Source organism: Coregonus clupeaformis, chromosome 9, assembly GCF_020615455.1.
Source record: "Coregonus clupeaformis isolate EN_2021a chromosome 9, ASM2061545v1, whole genome shotgun sequence".
In the NCBI taxonomy this organism is placed as follows: domain Eukaryota; kingdom Metazoa; phylum Chordata; class Actinopteri; order Salmoniformes; family Salmonidae; genus Coregonus; species Coregonus clupeaformis.
The window spans coordinates 34,926,095-34,946,257 of NC_059200.1; the positions used below are offsets into that span (position 1 = coordinate 34,926,095).

The 20,163-nt window shown below is 44.7% G+C and overlaps 1 protein-coding gene across 5 annotated transcripts in view; it reads right to left on the reverse strand.

Moving 5' to 3' along the window:
* The window catches only part of LOC121573977 (cell adhesion molecule 1), a 435,550-nt gene that overhangs the window by 82,578 nt on the left and 332,809 nt on the right, over positions 1-20,163 (reverse strand). For all 5 annotated transcript variants that reach the window (XM_041886409.2, XM_041886413.2, XM_041886412.2 and 2 more), the window contains 3 exons: positions 18,751-18,903; positions 17,014-17,151; positions 3,854-4,012 (listed from right to left, as the gene is read on the reverse strand). In XM_041886409.2, coding sequence (XP_041742343.2) covers positions 3,854-4,012; positions 17,014-17,151; positions 18,751-18,903 — 450 coding nt within the window. The remainder of the gene's footprint in view (positions 1-3,853; positions 4,013-17,013; positions 17,152-18,750; positions 18,904-20,163) is intronic.

The window sequence follows — 20,163 nt, forward strand, 5'->3', positions numbered from 1 at the left end:
CTGGAGCAGTGGAAATGCGTTCTCTGGAGTGATGAATCACGCTTCACCATCTGGCAGTCTGACAGACGAATCTGGGTTTGGCAGATGCCAGGAGAACCCTACCTGCCTGAATGCATAGTGCCAACTGTACATTTTGGTGGAGGAGGAATAATGGTATGGGCCTGTTTTTCATGGTTCGGGCTAGGCCCCTTAGTTCCAGTGAAGGGAAATCTTAATGCTACAACATACAATGACATTCTAGACAATTCTGTGCTTCCAACTTTGTGGAAACAGTTTGGGGAAGGCCCTTTCCTGTTTCAGCATGACAATGCCCCTGTGCACAAAGTGAGGTCCATACAGAAATGGTTTTTCGAGATCGGTGTGGAAGAACTTGACTGGCCTGCACAGAGCACTGACCTCAACCCCATCAAACACCTTTGGGATGAATTGGAATTCCGACTGCGAGCCAGGCCTAATCACCCAACATCAGTGCCCGTCCTCACTAATGCTCGTGGCTGAATGAAAGCAAGTCCCCGCAGCAATGTTCCAACATCTAGCGGAAAGCCTTCCCAGAAGAGGGGAGGCTGTTATAGCAGGAAAGGGGGGACCAACTCCATATTAATGCCCATGATTTTGGAATGAGATGTTTGACAAGCAGGTGTCCACATACTTATGGTCATGTAGTGTATGTTTGCCTATTCTGCTCAGTGTTTTGACCTGTGGATGGGTTCATTTCCCGAGGAGTATTCAGGTACTTTCACTAAGCCTGATGTTGTTGTCCCTGGGGCTCCTGTAGTTGAAGTTGCTGTACTTGCAGCTCACTAAATATGTCAACAGTGGAGCGCAACCCGGCTGCTCCACTGTCCAGTCAACACACAGCAATCTGCAGGCCATCCATCTGTCCAAATTACAGGGGGGTTTTTCATCTAGTCGGCTTGGGGATTCGAACCAGCAACCTTTCGGTTACTGGCCCAACTCTCTTAACAGCTAGGCTACCTGCCTGCATGTTGATTTCAGGCTTGGGATGTGTTCGTTTCTACACTGCACTCTCCCAAAGGTTCTTGAAACCACTTTGCTCGGATCTTGTGGCGTGTGGATTAAAATTAAACCATTACATGCAATGCAGAGGGTTGGTACTGACAAAAGACACTACAGTACATCCCTCAATCGTCCTCTCACTGCAGTGTAATATCTCCTGTCCTTGTCATCTTCAAAATGTCATCATGAAACTAGAGATTTAGTGTTTTGATGGTTACAGTACCACTGTCTGTCTAGGAGTTGTCCCGTCATTAAACACCTTCGACACACACACACACACACACTCGGTGACTTCCTGGTATTACCACTTGGGGAAAATGAGAGCGGCTGTATCGTTGACGAGGAAGACATTATCATTATGCTAACAGAATTATTTGCTTTATTATCTGCGTCCCCCAGCAGCACTCAAGCCTCGGCCATCCATCTGCCCCGGGCAGCTGAACTAGTGACCTCCTCTTGGAGGGGGGCAACAGAGCAGTAGCGCAAACCTGTTTACCTTGCCCAGCAAGCCATCAATATTATTACTGGGCATATTTCATATCCCTGGCCATGTTTTTTCTGTTTTCTATGTGCACTCAATGATTTCAACATTGATTGCTTTTGCCTGCCCCGACAGCCTTGCAAGGCAATGTGTCTGATGAGAGCGCACAAGGCGGACCGTGAAATGAGAACGTGTAAAATTTGGGCTGCTGGCTGGCTCACCTTGGAGGATAATTTCAAGAATTTGGAATGATAGTTCATGATCACATTATTTTTTAGCATTCACTAAAATGTAAAATCCAATTGCCGTCATATTGGTGGTTCCATGTGAAATTGTGTAATGTCGAACCGTATCCTTTCTTCCCCTTCCATATTTATCCAGCGCAATGTGAAAAAGTACTTGTGACAGTAGGGGCAGCTCGACCAGGCTCTGCAGAAGCAGTTGGAGGGACAGCCTGGAGAACCAGGCTGTCCCAGGGCACCTGTAGTTGAAGTTCCTGTCCTTGCAGATCACTAAATATTTCAACAGCGGAGCTCAACCCGGCCGCTCCACTGTCCAACATTTCCGGTCATCACAGCAATCTGCAGGCCGTCCAGCAGTCCAAATTACAACCGTGGCAGAGGCTGTGCCACTCTTTCTGGGTGATGGGCATGGCGCCACGTTGATCGGACGGGCATGTACTGTTTTTACGAGAGAGAACTTTGTTTCAGGCTTGGGATGTGTTAGTTTCTACACTGCACTCCAAAAAAGGTTCTTGAAACTACTTTGCTCAAATCTTGTGGTGTGTAGATTAAAATTAAACCATTACATGCAATGCAGAGGGTTGGTACTGACAAAAGACACTACAGTACATCCCTCAATCGTCCCCTCACTGCAGTGTAATATCTCCTGTCCTTGTCATCTTCAAAATGTCATCATGAAACTAGAGGTTTAGTGTTTTGATGGTTACAGTACCACTGTCTGTCTAGGAGTTGTCCCGTCTTAAACTCCTTAGACACACACACTAAACATTCCGGTGACTTAATGATATTACCACTTGGGGAAAATGAGAGCAGCTGTATCGTTGACGAGGAAGACATTATCATTATGCTAACAGAATTATTTGCTTTATTATCTGCGTCCCCCAGCAGCACTCAAGCCTCGACCATCCATCTGCCCCGGGCAGCTGAACTAGTGACCTCCTCTTGGAGGGGGGGGCAACAGAGCAGTAGCGCAAACCTGTTTACCTTGCCCAGCAAGCCATCAATATTATTACTGGGAATATTTAATATCCCTGGCCATGTTTTTTCTATTTTCTCTGGCAGAATTAAGTCTATTAGGCCAGCCTGTGCACTCAATGATTTCAACATTGATTGCTTTTACCTGCCCCGACAGCATTGCGAGGCGATGTTTCTGATGAGAGCGTGCGAGGCGGACCGTGCAATGAGAACGGGTAGAATTTGGGCTGCTGGCTGGCTCACCTTGGAGGAGAATTTCAAGAATTTGGAATGATAGTTCATTATTAACATAATATTTTAGTATTCGCTAAAATGTCAAATCCAATTGCCGTCATATTGGTGGTTCCATGTGAAATCGTGTAATGTCGAACCGTATCCTCTCTTCCCCTTCCATATCTATCCAGCGCAATGTGAAAAAGTACTTGTGCGAGCGTGACAGCAGGGGCAGCCCAACCAAGCTCTGCACAAGCAGTTGGAGGGACGGCCTGGAGAACCAGTCTGCTACTGTAATGGGAGAGCGGCCAAATGTCACGCCGAGGCACATGAGCCCGTCTCTTCCAGGGAAGCGTCAGATGGAGCATCCTTGTTTATTTTGTATGTCAAGGTAAGGAAAGGCAACGTTTTAGAGAAAATATCCTTACCCTTTTGCATAGATAATGGTCTCTGAAGCCTAAGTCTTCAGCCCAAAGGCCAAGTCAAGCACTTCAGGGCCTTACCCATTGTATCATAATGCCACTACTGCATATTAAACATAGGCCAAACATTAAGTTGGTTGATTTTAGTTCCTGATGCAAAGACAGCTGAAATGCAGTCTGAAGGCCTTTGTCTGTCGTCTCAGGTTGGACAAAGGCCTCTGAGAACCTTTTTCAAGGAAAAAGGGTCAAACTTGTGTTGGGTGCAAAAACTTATGGATAGACTTAAAGTTCAGTCAACATCTGTGGAAGAACAAAATCTAAAACGATTTCCCTCAATTAGTAGAAAACATGTATCTCACATGTACAGTCCCAAGGAAAATTTATGTAAAAATAGACAAGATGTTCTCATCTTATTTTCTAGGTTTGAGTCCCTCAGGAAAGACAGCATTAGTGGACAAAGACACTGGAAGTATTAATTCTCTCGAGTGTTGGCCCATACTCACAATGTACCACCAGGTACGTCTGGGCCTGGACGTCTTTGACGGCTGGGTGGTCCACGATGCACACCACGGGCACACCGTCGTCCTCCTTGGTGACGGTGAACGTCAGCTGGCTGGTCACGGTGAACATGGCGTCGTACGTCTCCTCCACCTTCGACTTACCTGGGAGGGAAAACGAAGACAGCCATGTTTAAAGGTCCACTGTGTGTTATTTACAGCCATTTTTTATCATAGTTTTGTTGTTTTTGGAATTAAGGAGTGGGTCTTTAATACAGACAGCAGTTTTCTATGGCACCTGATGAAGACCTGAGTGGTCGAAACGTTGTCACCAATTGTCACCAATAAACCACATGCGAGCATAGACTGCAGTGTGGAGAGTTTATTTTTATCGTTTTATTGTATAACGATATCCGGCACCTGCTCAAAGACATTGCACATGTCATCTTTTTCTATAGGGAAGAAAAACACCATGTTTCAATACAAGACTGTAGGGACCTATTGTAAAGCAGTCTTCTTCATCTTTAGACCACGATTTGTTAATGTAACTGGCCTAGCTATACGTTTTCTCTTCATAAGGACACCACATAATCACATAAAAATGGTCTATGGTACTTTTTGTACCATCTCTAAACATACCTGAAAACAAAACATATTTTTTCCCCCTATGAAAAGCTTGTATTATGTAACCAAGTGTTCCCACATGGAATTGGGAGTGGAATATGTTTATGTTGTAACGAAATGGTAACAAAGGGCTACTGTTGCGCTCAAGGCTACGTGGGAAGACTAGTAATAACTTAGCGTAAGGGGAAAGGCGTCCATTGTGCGTCTCTGAATGGAGTGGCTCTGTGAGAGTGACCTTGTACAGTAAAAGTAGGGGAGAGAGGAAGACGTCCTAGAGAATGGTCAATGGAAGGTGAATCAGCTGGAAATGTCTTGCTGTCAAGGGCTGTTGTGAGTCATTCAATTGCTGCTGTGTTGGTTGTGGTTTTGGATGGGACAGATATTTTGACCCAAAGTAACCCCTGCCAACGGTACACAGCGAGGTGTGAAGTAGGCCTACACACATACCTCGTTCTGATGAGTAACTGTGGTGCAAGAGCACAAAGGGAGGGGGGATTGATTCCTTTCCCCATTGTCCCATTTTGTAACAATATTTGGTAGCATGAGTGTATTTTTGGTCTTGTCAATAAATCAACTAGATTTAAATTGGATTGAGAGATGGGGAGGTTGATCAGGGAGAGAGAGAGGGATAGAGAAGGAGAGTGAGAGAGAACGAAGGGAGAGGAGGGGGAGGGGGGTTGAGAGAGAGAGGAGCCCGTGAGGGGTGTGTGCTTAGTCCCGTCCTGTACTCCCTGTTCACCCATGACCGCGTGTCCACGCACGACTCTAACACCATCATCACTGGCGACGATGAGACAGCCTACAGGGAGGAGGTCAGGAACTGGCATTGTGGTACCAGGACAACAACCTCTCCCTCAACGTCAGTAAGACCAAGGAGCTGATCGTGGACTACAGGAAGGGGGGGCCTTAAAGTTTCTCGGTGTCCAAATCACTAAGGACTTAAAATGGTCCACACAGTCGTGAAGAAGAATCTTGAAAATATTTGGACTGGGCCTTCAAATTCTCAAAAAGTTATACAGCTGCACCATTGAGAGCATCTTGACTGGCTGCATCACTGCTTGGTATGGCAACTGCAACACCTACAGAGGGTGGTGTGGACAGCCCAATACATCACTGGGGCCGAGGTCCCAGCCATCCAGGACCTCTACACTCAGTGGCCAGTTTATTAGGTACCGGGTCGGACCCCCCTTTGCCTCCAGAACAGCCTGAATTCTTCGGGCATTGATTCTACAAAGTGTACCGTTGACACCAGGCACGGTGGGGCCATGGACTCATGCTGCTTACGTCAAATCCTGACTCTGCTATCAGCATGACACAACAGAAACCGGGATTCGTCGAACCAGGCAAAGTTTTTTACACTTCTCAACTGTCCAGTGTTAGTGATCGTGTGCCCTCTGGAGCTGCTTCTTGTTTTTAGCCGATAGGAGTGTAACCCACTGTGGTCGTCTGCTACAATAGTCCATCCGTGACAAGGACCGACGACTTGTGCGTTCCGAGATGCTGTTCTTCACAGCACTGTTGAACTGTACCGTTATTTGCCTGTTTGTGGCCGGCCTGTTACCTTGCACAATTCTTGCCATTCTCCTTCGACCTCTCTCATTAACGAGCTGTTTGCGCCCACAGGACTGTCGCTGACTGAATGCTTTTTATTTGTGCACCATTCTCGGTAAACCCTAGACACCGTTGTTCGTGAAAAGCCCAGGAGGCCGGACATTTCTGATACTGGAACCGGCGCGCCTGGCACTGACGATCATACCATGCTCAAAGTCGCTTAGGTCACTCGTTTTGCCCATTCTAACAATCAATTGAACAGTAACTGAATGCCTCGATGCCTGTCTGCCTGCTTTATATAGAAAGTCATGGCCAAGTGAATCACTGTCTGTAGGAGCGAACCATTTTCGTGAACGGGGTGGTGTACTGACTACTGAATGTATACTGAACAAAAATATAAACACAACATGTAAAGTGTTGGTCCCATGTTTCACGAGCTGAAATAAAAGATCCCCAAAATTGTATTTCTCTCAAACTTTGCGCACAAATTTGTTTACGTCCCTGTTAGTGAGCATTTTTCCTTTGCCAAGATAATCCATCCACCTGACTGGTGTGGCATATCAAGAAGCTAATTGAACAGCATGATCATTACACAGGTGCACCTTGTGCTGGGAACAATAAAAGGCCACTCTACAATGTGCAGTTTTGTCACACAACATAATGCCACTGATGTCTCAAGTTTTGAGGGAGCGTGCAATTGGCATGCTTACTGCAGGAATGTCCACCAGAGCTGTTGCCAGAGAATTTAATGTTAATTTCTCTACCATAAGCTGCCTCCAACATCGTTTTAGAGAATTTGGCAGTACATCCAACCGGCCTCACAACCGCAGACCATGATTAACCACGCCAGCACAGGACCTCCACATCCGGGTTCTTCAGCTGCGGGATCGTCTGAGACCAACCACCCAGACAGCTGATGAACTGTGGATTTGCACACCAAATAATTTCTTCACACACTGTCAGAAACTGTCTCAGCGAAGCTCATCTGCATGCTCGTCGTCCTCACCAGGGTCTTGACCTGACAGCAGTTCGGTGTTGTAACCGACTTCAGTGGGCAAATCCTCACCTTCGATGGCAACTGGCATGCTGGAGAAGTGTGCTTTTAAAGATATATGTGACCAACAGATGCATATCTGTATTCCCAGTCATGTGAAATCCATAGATTAGGGCCTAATGAATTTATTTCAATTGACTGATTTCCTTATATGAACGGTAACTCAGTAAAATCGTTTAAATTGTTGCATGTTGCGGTGTGAAAGGAAAGCCTGGAAAATTGGTAAAGACTCCAACCACCCAAGCCATAGACTCTTCTCTCTGCTTCCGCATGGCTGGAGCAACAAGTCTGACACCAGCAGGCTCCTGACTATCTTCTACCCCCAAATCATAAGACTGCTAAATAGCTAACAGCTACTAGCTAACTAATAGTTAGCTAATAGCTAACTCTTCTTACCGAACCACATCACCATTGTTTTGGAGGTGTTCAGAACAAGGTTAAGGGCAGAGAAAGCTTGCTGGACACTAAGAAAGCTTTGTCGTAGAGCGTTCAACACAAAATCCGGGGAGGGGCTAGCTGAGTATAAGATTGTATCATCTGCATATAAATGGATGAGAGAGCTTCCTACTGTCTGAGCTATGTTGTTGATGTAAATTGAGAAGAGCGTGGGGCCTAGGATCGAGCCTTGGGGTACTCCCTTGGGGACAGGCAGTGGCTGCGACAGCAGATGTTCTGACTTTACACATTGCACTCTTTGAGAGAGATAGTTAGCAAACCAGGCCAAAGACCCCTCAGAGACACCAATACTCCTTAGCCGACTCACAAGAATGGAATGGTCTACCGTATAAAAAGCTTTGGCCAAGTCAATAAAGATAGCAGCACAAGCCGAGCACTGTAAAAACAAATTCCTCACTAATAAAACCGTGAAAAAAGCATATAGCAACGTGGAGATGGAGCACCGAGGTGTGTCTTATATCAAACACTGTCTGACCAATATGATCAAGTGAAAAATGTAGTACCAGTTGAAAAGACAGTCAGCAGACACTGGCTCTATCACATTGAGAATGTGCAATGTGTATCTTGACCTAAGGAGTTAATTTGATTCTCCATACATTTGACGTTATTATTACAGCACAGTAGCTAATTGCTGGTATGTTGCATATCACTGCACTGCGTTGTCAACATTATGCTATAGCAAACCTGGGCCGGGCACTTCCTCAATGAAAGGGGCAGACTTCAGCGAAAGACAGAGATGAAAATACCTTTGAATTGGATGACATGAACTGAATCTTATTTACTTATGAAGATATCATCTTCCCACGGTGATAGCATCTCTGTTTGATAGCCACAATCTCAGATGTGGCGCTTGATATTACTCCAACACTATTTTTGGAGTGCTAGCGTACATATTAACATTCATGAAAAGCTAATTGCTTTTGTAGTCGAAGAGTGAAGCTCGGGGTTCAACATCAATGCAGAGAGAGTCGAGCCACTGTTAATTGCTGCACTTAGCTATTCCTTCAGATGCAGCGCCATTAACAGTCCCCGCTACTTTACATTAGAAAATCGTTAATTGTAATTTCAGTGCCATTTAGGAGCAAGGGGGCTGCGTTTGGGGAGAGTTAACTCAGATCTGTCGAAGCGCCTCAGACATTTCTTGACTACTTGCCCACTGCAAGTTCAATTATTATTTTATCAATGTGCAAGTCATTCCGGCAGAGTGTGGCAGGATAATTGAAATCACCCCGGTGGTTATCTTTGAAGACTTAAGGCTAATGGCCGTGCTCGCCCTCGTCCGTCACTTCTCTCTCTCATCTAGTCTTGTCCAGATAGAGAAACCTGTGCTGCTGGAACTCCCATTGTTCCTTGACATTCATTTCACTCGTACGCTTAAGTGCTGGAGATATCCGTGGAAGGCAGCATATAAAACAAAATAAACTAACCACAGAACAAAACAAGCAGGATAAGAAAGAGGACAATAAAGAGGGAGAGGGGTGAAAGGAGATGGAGAGATAGAGAGAGGGCAAGGGTGAGGGTAGAAAGAGAGCAGGAGAGACCGAGAGAGGGCAAGAGAAGGGATATAATGGTAGTAGGATAACTGAGGCTTTGCTTCGGAGGCCGACATCTTGGTTTACATTTAAATGATATTTAAAACACGCCCGATTATCCCTTAAGGTAATTAGGTTAAATCATAAGGACGTTTAATTAGAAATAAATCTGCAAGGTGCCGAAAGTAATTTGGAGCAGGCGGCGAGTGGCGTGGACCGTGGTGACACGTTCTTCCCTCTTGTGTCCTAGCTCCTGGCTCTATCTCAATTAGTCATTCCATGATTCCTCGCATCCTATCTCCTCGCCTCCTTCTCAACCATATTAGAGGCCTAAGGTCCCTCCCATAAGACCTTCTCCAAATGGTTTTACAAGGAACACAGGAAAGATGACTTGACAAAGAGCCCCTGTCTCTTCTGACCTCAAGCCTCCTTCTCAACCTCCACATTCTGTCCATTAAGTTATTCAAACTCCCACATATCTACCTCAATTACCTTGTACTCCTGCACATTGACTCGGTACTGGTACCCCTTGTATATAGCGGCGTTATCGTTACTCATTGTGTATCTACAGTGCCTTCAGAAAGTATTCACACCCCTTGACTTTTTCCACATTTTGTTGTGTTACAGCCTGAATTTAAAATGGATTCAATTGAGATTTTGTGTCACTGGCATACACACAATATCCCATAACGTCAAAGTGGAATTATGTCTTGAGTCAATAAGTATTCAACCCCTTTGTTATGGCAAGCCTAAATAAGTTCAGGAGTAAAAATGTGCTTAACAAGTCACATAATACGTTGCATGGACACACTGTGTGCAATAGTGTTTAGCATGATTTTTGAATGAGTACCTCATGTCTGTACCCCACACATACAATTATCTGTAAGGTTCCTCAGTCGAGCAGTGAATTTCAATTTCAGAGTCATTACAAAGATACAGGCATCCTTCCTAACTCAGTTGCCGGAGAGGAAGGAAACCGTTCAGGGATTTCACCATGAGGCCAATGGTGACTTTAAAACAGAATAAAAAATATTCCAAAACATGCCTCCTGTTTGCAATAATGCACTAAAGTAAAACTGCAAAATAAAATCCTAAGAAATTAGCTTTATGTAATGAATACAAAGTGTTATGTTTGGGGCAAATCCAACACAACACATCACTGAGTACCAGTCTTCATATTTTCAAGCACAGTGGTGGCTGCATCATGTTATGGGTATGCTTGTCATCAGCAAAGACTAGGGAGTTTTTTCTTTGTTGATAAAAATAAACGGAATAGAGCTAAGCACAGGCAAAATCCTAGAGGAAAACCTGGTTCAGTCTGCTTTCCAACAGACACTGGGAAACAAATTCATCTTTCAGCAGGACAATAACCTAAAACACAAGGCCAAATATACACTGGAGTTTCTTACCAAGTAGACATTGAATGTTCCTGACTGGCCTAGTTACAGTTTTGACTTAAATCGGCTTGAAAATCTAGCAATGATCTTGACAGTGCTTGAATAATTTTTATAATTATAAAATCCAGGTGTGCAAAGCTCTCAGAGACTTACCCAGAAAGACTGACAGCTGTAATCGCTGCCAAAGGGGATTCTAACACGTATTGACTCAGGGGTGTGAATCCTTATGTAAATGAGATATTTATGTAGTTCATTATCAATAAACTTTCAACAATTTCTAAAAACATGTTTTCACTTTGTCATTATGGGGTAGACAAAATGATGGGTGAGACAAAACAAATCTATTTAATCCATTTTGAATTTGGGCTGTACACAACAAAATGTGGAATAAGTCAAGGGGTATTAATACATTCTAAAGGCACTGTATTATTACTTTTATTATTACGTGTTTTACTTTTAGATTAATTCTATATTTTCTTTCTTTCTGCATTGTTGGGAAGGGTCCGTAAGTATACAGGTTAGTCCACACCTGTTGTTTACAAAGCATGTGACAAATAAAATGTGATTTGAACAATGCGGCATGCCATATTCATCATGTTGATGTGGCAATTAACGGCAAAAACATGGCCTCCAATCCACATCGTTCAAGATGACGCAAGTCTACGTTAATAAGATCCAAGATGGTGTAGCAGTGCGGTCGTGTTTTCTGTAGTGTCCTCATGTAAATAGCCTGTTTTTTTTTTTTATATATTTCTCAATCTCACTTTCCATCCTTTAACTAAATATACTTTCCTGCAACCCGCCTCACCCAATGTGGAATCGATTCTATTATTTCTTTATACCTTCGTATCTAGAACATCCGGCTGAAACTAGCCAGCTAGCCAGCTAACTAGCTACTTGCTATTAGCCACCGTTAGCGGTCTTCACCATTGTCCGTGGCCTGCACTACCTACCAGCCAGCTCTAGCCTGGACAATTATCGGCCAGTCTGCACCTCGCGCTATCGAGCCATAGCATATCGGATTTTGACACCGGAACATCGCAACTAGCTAGCTGCAACCGAATGGCTGTTGTTGTTGGCTAATCACCGCTGTCTAGTAGCAAGCCCCAGTTAGCCTTGAGCTAGCCTCGAGCCAGGCCCATCTCCCGGCTATCTACCTCTCTGTCAACCGGACGTGACCTCCTAGTGTTGACACGGAGCCCCGCCTATCCGTCACGACTGGTCTGCTGACGTAATCGTCTGATGTGGTTTCAACAGGCTTCCCGTTGCGACGACCACGAAGATCCATCTGCTAGCCCTGGCCCACTAGCACACGCAATCAACAGCCGTGCTTCCCGCTCGCCTGTGCCGTAGCAGCCACTGAACTGAACTGCTCCCGGACTCACCTATTGCTGTTCACTGGACCTTATGATCACTCAGCTACACAGCTGATGCCTGCTGGTCTGTTCCTTTATACGCTACCCCATCATGTTTATCTGTTTAGCCTCAGCTCAAACTTTCGTTGCCATTACCAGCTGTTGTCTTAGCTCTCTCGAATAACACCTGTGATTGCTTTATGCCTCTCTCCCATGTCAATATGCCTTACCTATTGCTGTTTCACTGTAGAGCCCCGAGTGCCGCTCAACCCGCATCAGATAGCTCCTTTGTCCCACCCCCCACACACGCGGAGACCAGCTCAATCGGTGCCTCCAGTGATGCTCTCTCTTTCATCGTTACCCAACGCTTAGGTTTACCTCCACTGTACTCATATCCTTCCATAGGTTTACCTCCACTGTACTCATATCCTTCCATATCCTTGTATGTACATAATGCCTTGAATCTATTCTACAACGCCCGTACCCAACGCACTAGAAGACCAGTTCTTAAAGCCGTATCCTTATTCTATTCCTCCTCTGTTCCTCTGGTGATGTAGAGGTTAACCCAGGCCCTGTAGCCCCCAGTATCACTCCTACTCCCCAGGCGCTATCATTTGTTGACTTCTGTAACCACAAAAGCCTTGGTTCCTTGCATGTTAACATCAGAAGGCTCCTCCCTAAGTTTGAGTTATTCACCGCGTTAGCACACTCCGCCAACCCTGATGTTCTAGCAGTGTCTGAATCCTGGCTTAGGAAGGCCACCAAAGATTCAGAAATTCCCAACTACAACATTTTACGTCTAGATAGAACTGCCAAAGGGGGCGGAGTTTCAATCTACTGTAGAGATAGCCTGCAGAGCTCTATCATACTATCCAGTTCTGTCCCCAAACAGTTTGAGCTTCTACTTCTAAAAATCCACCTTTCCAGAACTAAGTCTCTCACTTGCCGCTTGCTACAGACCCCCCTCAGCCCCCAGCTGTGCCCTGGACACCATATGTGAATTGATTGCCCCCCATCTATCCTCAGAGTTCGTATTGCTTGGTGACCTAAACTGGGATATGCTTAACACCCCAGCCATCCTACAATCTAAACTAGATGCCCTCAATCTCACACAAATTATCAAGGAACCTACCAGGTACAACCCTAAATCTGTTTACATGGGCACCCTCATAGATATCATCCTGACTAATTTACCCTCTAAATACACCTCCACTGTCTTCAACCAGGATCTCAGCAATCACTGCCTCATTGCCTGCATCCGAAATGGGTCCGCGGTCAAACGACCACCCCTCATCACTGTCAAACGCTCCCTAAATCACTTCAGAGAGCAGGCCTTTCTAATTGACCTGGCCCGGGTATCCTGGATGGATATTGACCTCATTCCGTCAGTAGAGGATGCCTGGTTGTTCTTTAAAAGTGCTTTCCTCTCCATCTTAAATAAGCATGCCCCATTCAAAAAATTCAGAACTAAGAACAGATATAGCCCCTGGCTCACCCCAGACTTGACTGCCCTTGACCAGCACAAAAACATCCTGTGGCGTACTGCATTAGCATCAAACAGCCCCCGCGATATGCAACTTTTCAGGGAAGTCAGGAACCAATATACACAATCAGTTAGGAAAGCAAAGGCTAGCTTTTTTAAACAGAATTGTGCATTCTGTAGCACTAACTCCAAAAAGTTTTGGGACACTGTAAAGTTAATTGAGAATAAGAGCACCTCCTCCCAGCTGCCCACTGCACTGAGGCTAGGAAACACTGTCACTACCGATAAATCTACGATAATCAAAAATTTCAACAAGCATTTTGCTATGGCTGGCCATGCTTTCCACCTGGCTACCCCTACCCCGCTTCTCCTTCACCCAAATTCAGATAGCTGATGTTCTGAAAGAGCTGCAAAATCTGGACTCTACAAATCAGCTGGGCTAGACAATCTGGACCTTTTCTTTCTAAAATTAGCTGCCGAAATTGTTGCAACCCCTATTACCACCCTGTTCAACCTCTCTTTCGTATCGTCTGAGATCCCCAGAGATTGGAAAGCTGCCGCGGTCATCCCCCTCTTCAAAGGGGGTGACACTCTAGATCCAAACTGTTACAGACCTATATCCATCCTGCCGAAAGTATTTGAAAGCCAAGTTAACAAACAGATCACAGACCATTTCGAATCCCACTGTCCCTTCTCCGCTATGCAATCTGGTTTCCGAGCTGGTTATGGGTGCACCTCAGCCACGCTTAAGGTCCTAAACGATATTATAACCACGATCGATAAAAGACAGTACTGTGCAGCCGTCTTCATTGACCTGGCCAAGGCTTTCGACTCCGTCAATCACCGCATTCTTATTGGCAGACTAAATAGCCTTGGTTTCTCAAAAGACTGCCTCGCCTGGTTCAACAACTACTTCTCAGATAGAGTTAAATGTGTCAAATCGGAGGGCCTGTTGTCTGGACCTCTGGCAGCCACAGGGTTCAATTCTTGGGCCGACTCTATTCTCTGTGTATATCAATGATGTCGCTCTTGCTGCTGGTGACTCTCAGATCCACCTCTACGCAGGCGACACCATTTTGTATACATCTGGCCCTTCAATGGACACTGTGTTAACAAACCTCCAAACGAGCTTCACTCCTTCCGTAGCCTCCAACTGCTCTTCTAAAACTAAATGCATGCTCTTCAATCGAACGCTGCTTGCACCTGCCCACCCAACTAGAATCACTACTCTCGGCAGGTCTGACTTAGAATATGTGAACAACTACAAAAACCTAGGTGTCTGGTTAGACCGTAAACTCTCCTTCCAGACTCACATTAAGCATCTCCAATCCAAAGTTAAATATAGAATCGGCTTCCTATTTCACAACAAAGCTTCCTTCACTCATGCTGCCAAACATTTCCTCGTAAAACTGACTATCCTACTGATCCTTGACTTCGGCGATGTCATTTACAAAATAGCCTCCAACACTCTACTCAGCAAATTGGATGTAGTCTATCACAGTGCCATCCGTTTTGTCACCAAAGGCCCATATACTACCCACCATTGTGACCTGTACGCTCTCGTTGGCTGGCCCTCACTACATATTCGTCGCCAAACCCACTGGCTCCAGGTCATCTATAAATCACTGCTAGGCAAATCCCTGCCTTATCTTAGCTCATTGGTCACCATAGCAACACCCACCCGTAGTATGCGCTCCAGCAGGTATATCTCACTGGTCATCCCCAAAGCCAACACCTCCTTTGGCCGCCATTCCTTCCAGTTCTCTGCTGTCAATGACTGGAACAAACTGCAAAAATCTCTGAAGCTGGAGACTCTTATCTCCCTCACTAACTTTAAGCATCAGTTGTCAGAGCAGCTTACCGATCACTGCACCTGTACACAGCCCATCTGTAATTAGCCCACCCAACTACCTCATCCCCATATTGTTATTTATTTTGCTCATTTGCACCCCAGTATCTCTATTTGCACATCATCTTCTGCACATATATCATTCCAGTGTTAATACTAAATTGTAATTATTTTGCACTATGGCCTATTTATTGCCTTACCTCCATACCTTACTACATTTGCACACACTGTATATATATTTTCTATTGTGTTATTGACTGTGCGTTTTGTTTATCCCATATGTAACTCTGTGTTGTTGTGTTTTTATCGCACTGCTTTGCTTTATCTTGGCCAGGTCGCAGTTGTAAATTAGAACTTGTTCTCAACTGGCTTACCTGGTTAAATAAAGGTGAAATAAAAAAAAGAGGTGGTCGGCAATAGAAAGCCCTGAAACTGTTGTCTAGCAACGGCACAAAACATTTTACACGGCTAGCAGTAAAGTTCAGATGTGTGAACTCTCCGTCACCCTCTGTTTGTTGTCAGGTAACTTCTCTTGTCAACACAGAGAGTAAGGAAAGACATCATCCACACAGCCAGGCCTAGCCAGCGCTATTCAACAACACAGTAGTAGTTACACTAACGGTTAATGAATGGAATGGGCACCAACTGTCCTGGAGTGCCACAGTGGGTGCAGACTTCAGCACTAAAACACCAGATTCACCTAAAACTGGTCTATATTGAAGACCACGATTAGTTGATTACGTGAATCAGCTGTTTTAACACTGGGCTGGAAGTTCAAGGAAAAATCCACTATAAAACTATCTGTAAAAAAATATATATATATTAGTCCACGCATCATCATGATGATGTGGCAAGTGACACTTTGCTTCTTGAAAGTCAAATATCTTGAAAACTTGACTGCTGACATGCCAAACATTTTAGGTCTGTATTAACAGTGGACTAACTAACAGTGGACAAAAATATAGTTTTTGAGTGGATTTTTCCTTTAGGCCTGCACACACTGCACACAGTCCTGCAGGACCAGAGTCAGCCTACCCACTCCAGAGTTAAAGTGTTCATTGAGTAGATGAAACCAAGTCGAAAGGCTTTGACTCCTCATTAGGGCTTTGCACTGTTAGTGATTGGTATGAGGTTGTGGTTGTGACGTGGGTGAAGGGCTTTGGACTCTGCTGAGTGGGAGCTGGAACAGCAGGGGGTCATTCCATTGGCCCAATTCTGGGCCCCCCTAATCCCAGCTCCCTTTGAAGAGAGGCTTGAAAGCTGTCACTGTGCCAAGAGGCTAGTCAACCACTGAGCCAGCCCATCACTCTAATGGATGTCATTCAGAGCCACAGGAGTGACCCAATTAGGCGGAGGTGTCGTTGACGTGGGGCTAATTATAAAGGAATGAGGGAAGGAAGGAGGTAGAAAATAAATCAAGAGAGAGGAATGTTAGAAAGAGAGACTGTAGAGGCAGAGGTGCCTATTGAGATGATGAGAGGGAAGGGGTTTTGGTGTTGACTTGGTGATGAGCCATCACCCATTGAGTCTCTGTCTGGTTTTATTGACAAACTATGTGAAGGCCTTTGAATAAAGATATGGTCATGAATGTATCACTGGGTCAATTCATTTGAACTTAGTCAATGTAGGGAATGGGAAATGATGCATTAACAACAATAGACAACTCTACAATTCATACAGAGTAATTCACTACAATGACTTTAACCCTCACCTTCTTATCCCTCTTCATCGGAAACATCTTGTTTTAGACTTTGGTCTTTCAGTCGGAGACTCCGCTGAGTTGTAGTAGACCGCTAAAGTATTTTGGGAGTGACAGGGTTGACAATGTGTTTTGGGCGTGACAGTGTTAACGGGCAGTAACCTACCTTGGAGCTCTTTGTCTCCCTTCATCCATCTGATGGTGGCGGCGGGCTTGCTGCCCATGGCGGTGCAGGTCATCTCTGTCTCATTGCCCTCGATTACCTGGCCCTCCCGGGACTCAATGATTGGATTGCCTGGAGGGACTGGCAAGGAGGACAAATAGACACAGTGTTTAAGGAACTTGGGTCATAAATCACAAAAAAAACTAGGGGGTGTCGGGTCAGTCCAACATCTTAGATGTCTTAACCATTTTTGGAAATACTTTGAGATAAATCAGATTGACTACAGTCATTTTGTTGTAAACCAAACAAGGTCAGAATGTACGCAGAAAATAAAGTGTGTGAAAAAGGACTAAGTTATATTTAGGTGCGTGTATCTCAAGTCAGAATCGGCCCCTATCAGCTTTTGGCGAAAGGCTCTACACAAAAAATAAGAATAATCACCCACTTTATAATAAAACCCCTACGCTGACAATATGCAGTACACTTCAGATGTTATAGGATGTTTTTTTCTCCCTTCTCTCAACTAGGCTGTTCTCATGAACATGTGAGTTGAGACCACTCACCGATTTTGGGTTACTTAATTCCAGCTCTTGCTGGCTACCTACTGCCACTTGAAACAGCTTGATACCATTTGCACTGTTCTACTCCTGCCTTGGCCCAGACACACAGATCCAAGCCTGAGCCAGTCTCCCCATGTCTTCCTTGTGAACACTTTCAGATCACAATCATTCCCTGCATCCCGCTGTCAAACTTCATTGCCAAAACGCCATCATTATGTCTAAGTGCGTGCTCTTGTTTAAAGCACGCTTTGTATGTCGCATTGTATAATTCGCACACAATGTAATTTCCCCTCAGAAACCCTGCTAGGATGCACAGTGGAGAACTGGATGGGTGCTGGGTTTTGATTGGCGTGGCTCTTTAAGTGCTTCTGCGTTGACACCAAATACGGCTGTGAGCTGAGGACAATGTTTAGATTGAAGCCATTCCTTATCCTTTGGATTGTTTTGTATGTATGCTTAAAAAACTAAGTGTGGGGTTATGACATCATGAAAGTGACATATAAAACATATCTAGCTTTCAGTGAAATGGCCTCATCCCTAAAAGCGAGACTTTTACTCCTGTTTAATTTTTTTCAAGGTTATTATTATTCAATTCAAGCTTTGCACATTGGCTCTACACCTTGATGACGGTTTGATTTGTCCTTTATTATCATTATTGAAACCCTGCCCTTATCTTCTGTCACAAAAACAGAGAGAAGAGAAAGGGTGAAAGTTTGAGTGCAAAAGTGAGTGAGAGAAGGCTACTTTAAGATACAGCTGTGGGATCAACCACTCCATCAGTCTCTGATGTGCCAGTGATAGCTGTGTGTGTGTGTGTGTGCATGTTTTACTATACTTGTGAGTACCAGAAGTCTTCACAAGAATAGTAAACCAACAAAAATTCTGAATAGTGAGGACATTTTGCCAGTCCTCACTTGTAAAAAGGCTATTTTAGGCTTAGGGGTTAGGTTTAGGCTTAGGGGTTAAGGTTAGGGTAAGGGTTAGGTTTAGGGAAAATAGTATTTTGAATGGGAATCAATTGTTGGTCCCTAAAAAGTCCTCACAAGTATAGTAAGACATAGCTGTGTGTGTGTGTGTGTGTGTGTATGTTTTTTCAATCATACTCTCATAACTAATGTCCACGTAGATGGTCTGAGACATATTTCCATTCTATAAACATTGTGTGTGTGTGTAGTCATACTCAGCACAGTGATGTCAGCGTAGGCCTCCTGTGGGGGGTCTGTGTACAGCTGGCACACGTATCTCCCCTCGTCAGACAGGGTCACGTTGGACAGAGACACCCGCAGCTCATTGTCCGAGAAGTTGACCAGCTGGAAGCGGGCATCTTTCAGGGCTGAAGGGTCAAAGAAAGAGAGATAGGGAGAGAAAAAGGGAGAGAGAGAGAGAGAAGGGGGGGTAGGTCAAAAGAGAGTGTCATTGTTTATGCCTTGACTATGAAAATGACTGTCGACCTACTAGGTGAGAGTATACAGTAAGTGTGTATCTTTGTGTGGAGTTCCAGGTGGAGTTTCAAGAGTTAAAGTATGGAGGTAAAGTCTACAGACACGTGGTCGCCACATGCTCACTCCCACAATTCTGACTCTAGTCCATCACATCCAGCAAACCTTGCTTGCCCCCTATGGAGAAAGCTCTCGTAGAGGGATGCCGACCAAACCAAACAACAAACGCCAGTCCTAACTTTGAGGACTTTGTATCTAGCTCAGGGTCCCTCACCTAATTAGAACAGCAGTGTGTGTTGAATGACACACACACACACAAGCTCGCAGACTAATGAGCAGGCCATTAGTGGTTCGTTTTGCCTTGCGAACGCGATGGAGAATGCCAACGTCTGGTTAAGATGAAAGCTTCCCCCCACCAACCCCAACAGATCGACAGCGACCATTTACTGCTCTCTGTGTCGTCTTCCCCTCCCCAAGCCACGTTTATTCTCACCCACAGCAGCCCAGTTCAAAGGAGCAAAACGAACAACAAAAAAGAGGTAGCGTGAATAAATACATAAATAAATGGAAACAAATAGCAAAATGATCTGGCATCATTATATAGTTTGCAGCGGCGGGCACATGAAAGGCAGGGTTGTGATGGCGATGGAGGATGGGGGGATGAAGCTGATTGTTCTTGGTTCCAGCTGGTTAGCCGTGCTCTTTTGCTTTTATTCGAAAATAGATATAAAGCGAGAGAGCAAGCAAGGGAAAAAGAGGAGGAGAGAAAAAGTGGCTGTCAGTCAAACGTGAGGATTTACAGTCGGAAGTTTACATACACTTAGGTTGGAGTCATTCAAACTTGTTTTTCAACTACTCCACAAATTTCTTGTTAACAAACTATAGTTTTGGCAAGTCGGTTAGGACATCTACTTTGTGCACGACACAAGTAATTTTTCCAACAATTGTTTACTGACAGATTATTTCACTTATAATTCACTGTATCACAATTCCAGTGGGGTCAGAAGTTTACATACACTAAGTTGACTGTGCCTTTAAACAGCTTGGAAAATTACAGAAATGATGTCATGGCTTTAGAAGCTTCTGATAGGCTAATTGACATAATTTGAGTCAATTGGAGGTGTACCTGTGGATGTATTTCAAGGCCTACCTTC